The sequence below is a fragment of the Bos indicus genome, chromosome 5, assembly GCF_029378745.1.
Source record: "Bos indicus isolate NIAB-ARS_2022 breed Sahiwal x Tharparkar chromosome 5, NIAB-ARS_B.indTharparkar_mat_pri_1.0, whole genome shotgun sequence".
Classification (NCBI taxonomy): Eukaryota; Metazoa; Chordata; class Mammalia; order Artiodactyla; family Bovidae; genus Bos; species Bos indicus.
This window is the reverse complement of record NC_091764.1, coordinates 59,699,828-59,710,239: the sequence shown is the minus strand read 5'-3', so window position 1 is coordinate 59,710,239 and position 10,412 is coordinate 59,699,828. Positions and strand designations below refer to the sequence as shown.

The following is a 10,412-nucleotide window of genomic DNA, read 5'->3' as shown; positions in this document are numbered from 1 at the left end:
AGGTGAGTTGGAAGAGTAGATAATATTCTTTCTTTTGTTTCTTTCCTATATGGCCCTCGTGGGATGGACTTGGAACTTGACACTGTTATCACCCAGTAATTGACTTTATTTTTAGCCTCTCTCGGAGGGACCTTTGCACCCAGTTCATGCTGCAATTATTTGAAATAGTTGCAACAGAGATGACTAAGGGTACCAGGTTGCCTCCTGCTCTATTCGCCCAGGTCATTGGGGACTACTCCTCCTCACTGGTGATATTATCTTTGCTGTACTTAAATTCCATTTGGCTTTCATCGTTCTCATTTTAAGGCCTGTAAGATATGTCCTCACGTGCATGGCCATGCAATGTGATTCTTCAGGTTCAGGTGCATTTTCTTTTCAGTTTCCATAAAGAAATGTTCACAGGGTTAGAGACCTCACCAGGTCATCTCTGTTATCCTCTAGAAAGAGATAAGAGGTATATAGCTATAGGGGATTTTCAGGCAAAAACACAACAAAGGAAATGAAAAGGCTATTCTTAATTGAAAAACGAGATATTAATCTCTGAGCAGAACCAAAAACTGAATAAAATGATATATTTCAAAACAACATTTTACATCTCATTTAAAATTTTAATTCTTAAAATATGCTGAATTTTGACAATGTCTTTAATTTCCCTTCTATGGTTTTACACTCCTTTTTCCATTTCTAGGATTAAACACAATAACTTTTGTATCCTTGCTTCTACCATTAGGAAATTGCTCCACCAAAGTAAAGTGAGAAATATTCAGGTAAGAGATAAATTAATGTCAAATTTGTACAGAAATTTTTAAGTACTAGTTGCTCAGTCGTGTCCGACTCTTTGTGACCCCATGGACTGTAGCCTATCAGGCTCCTGTGTCCACGGGATTTTCCAGGCAAGAGTGCTGGAGTGGATTGCCATTTTTTTCCAGTAGCATGTCTGGGGTTTGTCCACTTTGAGAAGCTGAAGATGCCTTCATTTTGGATGAAGGTTTTGGAAAACCAAATAAATCTCTTGCTATCCTACTTTAAACTCTCACAAACTGTTTAGCTATTGACCTGTTTTAATCTCTGATGCCTACTTGAGGAATTTAAAATTACTCTTTTTGGGCTTCCCAAGTGGCTCAGTGGTAAAGAATCTGCCTGACAATGTAGGAGATACAGGAGACAAGGGTTCAATTCCTGGGCTGGGAAGATCCTCTGGAGAAGGCTATAGCAACCTACTCCAGTATTCTTGCCTGAGAAATTCCAGGGACAGAGGAGTCTGGAGTGCTACAGTCCATGGGGTCACAAAAGAATCAGATTCAACTTACTGACTATACAACAACAAAATTCCTCTTAAATTTGATCCTTCTGTTGTAAAATGGTAGCATTAAAATGAACTTGAAATTACAGATAGCAAATATTATTTCTCTCTCAAAACCTTCAGATATGTTAGACTTACTATGTAAGTCAAGTGAGGCACTAAACAGGTATAAAAAGAAAATGCTTTGTGAAAGTCATGTGTGTTATAATGGAAAGAGGACTGGAATTGGAGAATTACACTAGAAAATTATGAGTTAGGCGACTCAAATGTGTTCTGATGGGCAAGTACAACATACCTCAGAGTCAATTCCTATAAAAGGATGCAGCAAATCATACATAACACAACAGAATCTTATAAAGGAGATGATAAGACAAATTTCAATGCCTTATACAAGAGGCAAAAGATATTTTGTGATACCAGGAAATAGGTAGAAGTCTCTATTTTTAATCTTGTCTTGTACCTCTTAGCAGGTTCTTGCCATGGGTGACAAGGGAGCAGGCAACCATTCAGATGTAACTGACTTCATTCTTGTAGGCTTCAGGGTCCGTCCAGAGCTCCACATTCTCCTCTTCCTCCTATTCCTGCTTGTCTATGGCGTGGTCCTTTTGGGGAACATTAGTATGATTGGCATCATTGTGACTGACTCCCAGCTGAACACACCAATGTATTTCTTTCTAGGCAATCTCTCCTTCATTGACCTCTCCTACTCCACTGTTATTGCACCTAAGGCCATGGTCAACTTCATGTCTGAGAAAAGGACTGTCTCTTTTGTAGGGTGTGCTGCCCAGTTCTTTTTTTTTGCACTCTTCATTGTAACAGAAGGGTTTGTCCTGGCGGCCATGGCCTATGACCGCTTCATTGCCATCTGCAACCCTCTTCTTTACAGTGTCCATATGTCAAGACGCCTTTGCACTCAGCTGGTGGCTGGTTCCTATTTCTGCGGTTGGGTCAGTTCCATCCTTCAAGTCAGCATAACATTCTCAGTGTCTTTCTGTGCCTCCCGAGTCATTGATCACTTCTACTGTGATTCTTACCAAATTGAGAAGATCTCCTGTTCTAATCTCTTTGTCAATAAGATGGTATCTCTTAGTTTGGCTACCTGCATTATTTTGCCCACAGTAGTTGTTATTGTAGTATCTTACATGTATATTGTAACCACAGTCTTGAAGATCCCCTCCAGTGAAGGGAGAAAGAAAGCCTTCTCCACTTGCAGCTCCCATCTGGGGGTGGTAAGCTTGCTTTATGGGACTGTCTCTTTTGTGTATCTCACACCTCCAAGCAATCCTGAACTTCGTAAAGTGGCTTCAGTATTTTACATATTGGTTACACCCATGCTAAACCCTCTGATTTACTCTCTAAGAAACAAAGATGTCAAACAAGCTTTGAGAAAAATCTTATGGAACAAAAAAGCTTTATCCTAATTCTACTTTCTTGTGATTTCCTCATTAATGGGCCCATCGATAGTTTCAGCCTGATTTGCTTTCAGTGTGGAGTCAAGCTTGAGTCACTTGAAGATCCTTTACACTGATCATTCCACAGATGAATTATTTTCAGTGAAGGGGTGGTAACAATTTATCATTCACTCTTTGTCATTCACTCTCTCTTAAGAGCAGTGGTATATCTCATGCATCAGTAAAATTTGCAGTCATCCTATAAACAGAAATATACTCCTTACTCTTTTTAGGTAAACTTTATGGAGTGAAGGAAAAAAGAATTTAATTTTATTACTGTTGTTTTTCTTTGGGCCCTATTTTTAGATAGTGGGCAGAAAAAATGCTTTGGTAGAATACTAAGCTCAGAATGTATAATAATGTTTAGAAGAAGGGTCAACCCAAGACAGGGTGATTCTGAGTTGTAAATATTTAATCCTTTAATGAAATTTAACTGTGAATACATTTATTCACACTTACTTGATTTGGGGCCCATAGTTCTTGAGTAAATATCATGGTATAAGATTTCTTTTTGTCTGTGCCATCATGAGTTTATCAGAACAACTCAATAAATCATTGGTGTGTAATTGTATCTTACTGTATCTTATTGTTTGTTATTGTTGTTTAGTCACTAAGTCATGTTAGACTCTTTTGCAACCGCATGTAGACCCACCGGACATCTCTGTCCATAGGCTTTCTCAGGCAAGAATACTGGAGTGGGTTGCCAGTTCCTTCTTCAGGGGATCTTCCTGACCCAGGCATAGAGCTCAGGTCCCTTGATTTCAGGCAGATTCTTTAGTACTGTGCCGCCAGGGAAGCCCATATCTTATCGTTACTTATTTTAAATATTGTTATTGATTTATTATCATATCAAAGAGCTGGAGAAAGGTATCTTGTATCCAGTCTTCTAAAAACAGGATATACAAATCCACATAGACAAGTCTTTAGTACTGATGTCCTATCTAGAAGGGTTAAAAATTGCATTAGATTTAAATCATTGATCCCAGTTTACTGGATTACTCTGTTCTCTTTGGGAATTATTATTTGAAAAGTGAAAGTTGCTCAGTTGTGTCCAACTCTTTGTGACCCCATGGACTATACAGTCCATGAAATTCTTCAGGCCAGAATGCTGGACTGGCTAGCCTTTCCCTTCTCCAGGAGATCATCCCAACCCAGGGACTGAACCCAGATCTCCCGCATTGCAGGCTGATTCTTTACCAGCTGAGCCACAAGGGAAGCCCAGTTACTATTTATGTGTACACAATTTTTATTTGCTTTGTATTTTAACTACATATGATATTTTTATTTTCCTAACACTTGTTTTATTGGTGCTGTACTTTAAATGAAGCTATTTATATTTCTAAAATAATATCTGTGTTGTCATATTGTTTTAATTTTTCCAATTCAGGTTGCGCTTTCAGATGAAAATTGTAAGCAATTCAATAACATCTGTGTTGTCATAGTGTTTTAATTTTTCCAATTCAGGTTGTGCTTTCAGATGCAAATTGTAAGCAATTCAATTCTCCAAATATGTTTGTGTGAGTGTGCTCAGTCGTGTTTTGTTGGATTCTTTGCAACATGGTGGACTGTAGCCCACCGGTCCAGATATGTTTAAATCAACAGAAAACATTGCTGAAAAAAATGGTCAAGGTTTTGCATCTATTGCATCTTTTTAATTATGCATTGGGTAATAAATTTGTTGATGGAAAGATGCAGAAGGCAGAAGTGAGAGGATGTTGTATAAGATGAACTGTTTAATGTGTGCTTGCCTACTTCTACAACTTCAGATTGTATCAGTAAAGTCAATCAATGTTGAAAGAGCTCAGTGATTGTAGAGAGAATGCAACTAATTGTAGAGGGAATGCAACTCCTTGCAGAGATTAGAAAAGGAGGGGCAGAGTAGAGAGGGATGGCAGTTGGGAGAGCAGAGTACCCTGGTATTTCTCATACTATTAATAAAAATAGGCTTCTTCTCTAATTCTTACATATTCCAACTTAGAAAATTCCTTAAACAAAGACTACATCAATATTTTTTCTCAAAGAATGAAAGGTTTTTTGTACTATTCTGAATGTGGTTCTTGAATTCAAAAATTATTATTTTTTGCTGCTTACTAATATTTCTAATAAATCAATTATTTTATCATTCTCACTTCAGCTACACATATCCATTTTTATTTGCTTAATTGTGTGTGTAACCATTAGGTTTATTTTTTTCAAAAACATTGAAAATTACTTTGGCTAAAGTAAACAAAGGAAATTTACTAGAAGGATATGTGAAATAGAAAAGCTAAGGAACCAGCCTTGAAATTGGGTAGGAACCAAGGAGTCCCAAGAAACAAAGAGCCAAACGTTTTAGGAGTCTGCTAGCAGAAATCAGTCTCATTGAACACAGCATCTGGAAAATGGAAACTCCACGCATTTTCAAGATGCTATAAACTGGAGAAAAAAAAAAAAAGCAACCAAAAATTGAGAGTTATGCTTTATTCAGTGGAAATTTTTAGGACTTAAGTCCAGGAGGCAGCATCTCAAGGAACCCTGAGAGAACCTCTCCAAAGAAGAGGGAGGGAGGAGCCAGGTTATATATAAGTTTTGCAACAAAAGGCAGGTAGTCTGAATGTCAATTTTTTTTTGTAAATTAAGAAAACCAGATATCCCAAGTTAAGGAATTTAGCATGCGGGAAGTGCAGTTTCTGTGTATGGGAAGATGCAAGACTCTGGGCTTACTGAAATCATTCCTTTGATACATACCTCAACTATCTGGGTTTTTCATGTTCTGAATTTCCTTGGTGGCTCACGATAGGGAGTGGCTGCAGTTTGATGGCTGCTAGATGGCAAGTATTCTTTCCTTCCTGAGTTCCCTCAGGGCTCATCAGCTCACCATCCATGGTGGCTGCAATTGCTGATGACTGTGACATCTTTGTTTACTGATATGGCAGGAATATTTCATTTCTCACTTCTTTTACCTTTTTCTGTCAATTTAAGTCCTGATACAGTATACTATGGGCTTCTCAGGTGGTTCAGTTGAATCTGAAAAGAATCTCCCTGCAGTACAGGAGACTGGGTTCAATCCCTAGGTTGGGAAGATCCCCTGGAGAAGGGAATGGCGACCCACTCCAGTATTCTTTTTTTTTTTTTTTTTACTTTTGGAAGGCTATAATTGACAGAATGGAAGTATACAAATGAATTTCAAAATGAAATCAATGCACCCTAGAGGGAGCTCTAACATGAGATCAGCTCACAATGAAAATCCGGTCAGATGGAAGAAGGCCAAAGTCCAAAGCAGAGTGAGGAGGGAAGCGTAAGAGAGAGGAAGGGCCCTGGGACTGAGTTTTCAAGACATGCTCAGCTGATGTCTTCAACTTCCAGGTCCTTGAGGCCTTAGTGGATGGTTTGGGACAAACATGTTATTTGGTCACAAAGAGCAGCAGTAGAGATCGGCTGTATCTGGAATGGGGAGGGAAGTTAGAGATCTGGGGAGACTGTAGACAGTCTACGACAAAGAGGACAGAGGTATGAGGGTGCAAGCACTAATAAGGCTCTGTGTCCCCTTACAACAAACGCCAACCAAACAACAGCAATGTACAATGAAAAATGACTCAAGTTACTACTTTAGTGGAAGATATGAAGTAGCTACAGGAAACTTCTGTGGGAAAGGTTCAGCTTATATGGAGAAAAATAAACATTCAAGCACTGGATTATCTATAGTGCCACACTCAGAGTTGGTAGAGGAAAGGTGCTCTTTCTGGGTGACTTGCAGAAAGAGGATAGGACACGATGAAGACTAACAGAACTTTGTAGAGAACTGAATGCTTCAGTCCTTTCTGTGAAGAAAAGATGGCCTTCTGCAAGTCTTCCACTCTAGTATTGTTGCCTGGAGAATTCCATGAACAGAGGCACCTGTCAGGCTACAGTCCATGGTGTCACAAAGAGTTGGACATGACTGAAGCAACTGAGCACACACACACAGAGTACTATACAGATCAGGTTTTGGGTATGTGTCTGTCCCTTTACTAGAGAATGGCTGGACCCTTGACTATGACTTTATTTAATTAAAAAAAATCTGAATCTTTAAAACATAATGACACATTTATTAAAAGGGCTTAAATGCAAAACTCTGACAATACTTCATACTGGTGAGGATGTAGAGCAACAGGAAATATCTTTCCATCTTCATGAAGATGGAAATGGTACAGCAGACAGCTTGGCAGCTCCTTATAAGTTAAACATAATCTAACTGTTCAAATTGGAATTTGTGTTCCTAGATATTTACCCAATTGAGTAAAAAAACTTACTGGGGTGGCTACATAACTTTTTATCATTTGTCAAAGTGAGAGAGTAACAGGCAGGAAGGCCAGGGGTCTCCAAATGGAGGAAATAGCCTGCAAGTGTCAGACATTTTTATCTCTCTTAAGTGGCAGGAGGAAACAAACTAGTGATTTTTTTTTCTTCTCTATACAAATTTAAAAGGAGGTTTCTCTTAAAATACTATGTTGCCATAATGACACCTAATTTCACCTGAAGTTAACTATTCTCAAAACTTGAGATAACCAATGCATTTTTCTTATGGAAAACTTTGTCTTAAGCTATGCTAATGTTGCTATGCATTTACCCCAAACTTTGTCTTCAAGTCGGTTCTCCTAATGGCTCAGAACCTACTTGACAAACCAGTATGTTATACTCAGATATTGTTTCCCTAATCTGTGTAAATGAAACTATTTGTGTGGTGATCTGTCCTATAAGATTCAAGTTAATCATTTTATAGCCCAGGATAAATCATCTGGTGCCAAGATTATTCCAAAATGTATCTTATGGCTGAGGGGCCTGGTGCCATTCTGAGTTTTAAGACATTCCTTTCTTTCATTAACAGACTGCTAGTGACAATGGCACCCCAGCCCAGTAGTCTTGCCTGGAAAATCCCACGGACGGAGGAGCCTGGTAGGCTGCAGTCCATGGGGTCGCTAGGAGTCAGACACAACTGAGCGACTTCACTTTCACCTTTCACTTTCATGCATTGGAGAAGGAAATGGCAACCCACTCCAATGTTCTTGCCTGGAGAATCCCAGGAACAGAGGATCCTGGTGGGCTGCCGTCTCTGGGGTCACACAGAGTCAGACACGACTGAAGCAACTTAGCAGCAGCAGCAGCAGCAGTGAGTATAAAGATTGCTCAAACTACCTCACAATTGCACTCATCTCACACACTAGTAAAGTAATGCTCAAAATTCTCCAAGCCAGGCTTCAGCAATAGTGAACTGTGAACATCCAGATGTTCAAGCTGGTTTTAGAAAAGGCAGACGAACCAGAGATGAAATTGCCAATATCTGCTGGATCATAGAAAAAGCAAGAGAGTTCCAGAAAAACATCTATTTCTGCTTTGTTGACTATGCCAAAGCCTTTGACTGTGTGGATCACAATAAACTGTGGAAAATTCTGAAAGAGATGGGAATACCAGACCACCTGACCTGCCTCTTGAGAAACCTATATGCAGGTCAGGAAGCAACAGTTAGAACTGGACATGGAACAACAGACTGATTCCAAATAGGAAAAGGAGTACGTCAAGGTTGTATATTGTCACCCTGCTTATTTAACTTATATGCAGAGTACATCATGAGAAACGCTGGGCTGGAAGAAGCACAAGCTGGAATGAAGATTGCCGGGAGAAATATCAATAACCTCAGATAGGCAGATGACACCACCCTTATGGCAGAAAGTGAAGAGGAACTAAAAAGCCTCTTGATGAATGTAAAAGAGGAGATTGAAAAAGTTGGCTTAAAGCTCAACATTCAGAAAACTAAGATCATGGCATCTGGTCCCATCACTTCATGGCAAATAGATGGGGAAACAGTGGAAACAGTGTCAGACTTTATTTTTTGGGGGCTCCAAAATCACTGCAGATGGTGACTGCAGCCATGAAATTAAAAGACACTTACTCCTTGGGAGGAAAGTTATGACCAACCTAAATGACATATTGAAAAGGAGAGACGTTACTTTGCCAACAAAGGTCCGTCTAGTCAAGGCTATGGTTTTTCCAGTGGTCATGAATGGATGTGAGAGTTAGACTGTGAAGAAAGCTGAGCGCTAAAGAATTGATGCTTTTGAACTGTGGTGTTGGAGAAGACTCTTGAGAGTCCCTTGGACTGCAAGGAGATCCAACCAGTCCATTCTAAAGGAGATCAGTCCTGGGTGTTCTTTGGAAGGACTGATACTAAAGCTGAAACTCCAATATTTTGGCTACCTCATGTGAAGAGTTGACTCATTGGAAAAGACTCTGATGCTGGGAGGGACTGGGAGCAGGAGGAGAAAGGGACGACAGAGGATGAGATGGCTGGATGGCATCACTGACTCGATAGACATGAGTTTGAGTGAACTCCGGGAGTTGGTGATGGACAGGGAGGCCTGGTGTGCTGCAATTCATGAGGTTGCAGAGTCGGACACTACTGAATAATTGAACGGAACTGAGTGACTATATAACATCCAGCTGAAGACCAGCAGGGGGGTACTCTTTCTGTCCGCTTCTGATGCCTATGTCAGAAGCTTTCTCTGTCTCCTTTATACTTTAATAAAACTTTATTGGCCCAAAGCTCTGAGCGATCAAGCCTCAACTCTGGCCCCGGATTGAATTCTTCTCTTCCAGAGGCCAAGAATCCCAGTGTCTTTTCGTTCAGCAACAACCTTTCAAAAGCTCATAGACTTTTATGGTACAAAGAATAAAAACCTTGTTTTTATTCTTTTACCAACTACTCTGGTTGGTGATGTCATTTCTCACAGAAGTACAGGTTTACAACTGCGACAATTCTGTGCATGTATACTGGCATTGAACAAATTAAAGTGAATAGACAACAAATGGTGGTGATCATAAGGTTTCTCAGTGTTGGAATGGGAGGTTATAGATTAGCAAAAGAGAAGGCTAGAATGAACATGGGAGATGGGATAAGATTAATATATATGCAGATGGGTAGATAGAGAAAAAATTATAGCTATTTATGTATACACATATGGGCTTCCCTGCTAGCTCAGTGGTAAAGAATCTGACTGCCAATGCGGGAAATGCAAATTCGATCTCTGGGTTGGGAAGATCCTCTGGAGAAGGAAATGACAATCCACTCCAGTGTTCTTGCCTGGGAAATCCCATGGACAGAGGAGCTTGGCAGGCTACCATCCATGGTGTCACAGAAGAGTCAGACACAACTTCGTGACTAAACAACAAATGTGTACACATACACATTTACATACATGTATATTCTAGTTGTTGAAAGAGCCTGGAAGCAATGACACCTCAGTAGCAATAAGAATATCTAGCAACTCAATCCTGATTACTAATTGCATTCTCTAATAAAAGGAACTAGGAATCATTGGAGAAAAGGTTGATTCTGAGCAGGACCCTGTGAGGCTTTTCCAGGACAGTATTTCCCCCACTAAATCCTCTGCTTTAGTTCCTCTCTGAAGTACCTAGATAATAGTATTTGATGCAAATTTCCCGAGTTGTTTTGCAGATGTGAAAACCCTCCATCAGGTGGAAGGTGTTAACTACTTGATGACCATAAACGCAGAGCCCCAGGCCTCCTGGAACCTAAGGACTGTTAAGTTGACCCCTGTGACACTACCCCGTTCCCTCATCTTCAGCCAGTTGGAACTGTGCAGGATCTTACCACATACCTTGGGACACCCCCCCTCCCTCAC

At 40.0% G+C, this 10,412-nt stretch overlaps 1 protein-coding gene across 1 annotated transcript; it reads left to right on the top strand.

The window, feature by feature from the left end:
- The first annotated feature begins 1,662 nt into the window (after window positions 1–1,662).
- Window positions 1,663–2,724, top strand: LOC139183038 (olfactory receptor 9K2-like). The gene has a single exon (XM_070788767.1). It carries the CDS (start codon window positions 1,783–1,785, stop codon window positions 2,722–2,724), a length of 942 nt encoding a protein of 313 aa, XP_070644868.1. The 5' UTR covers window positions 1,663–1,782.
- The last annotated feature ends 7,688 nt before the right edge of the window (window positions 2,725–10,412 follow it).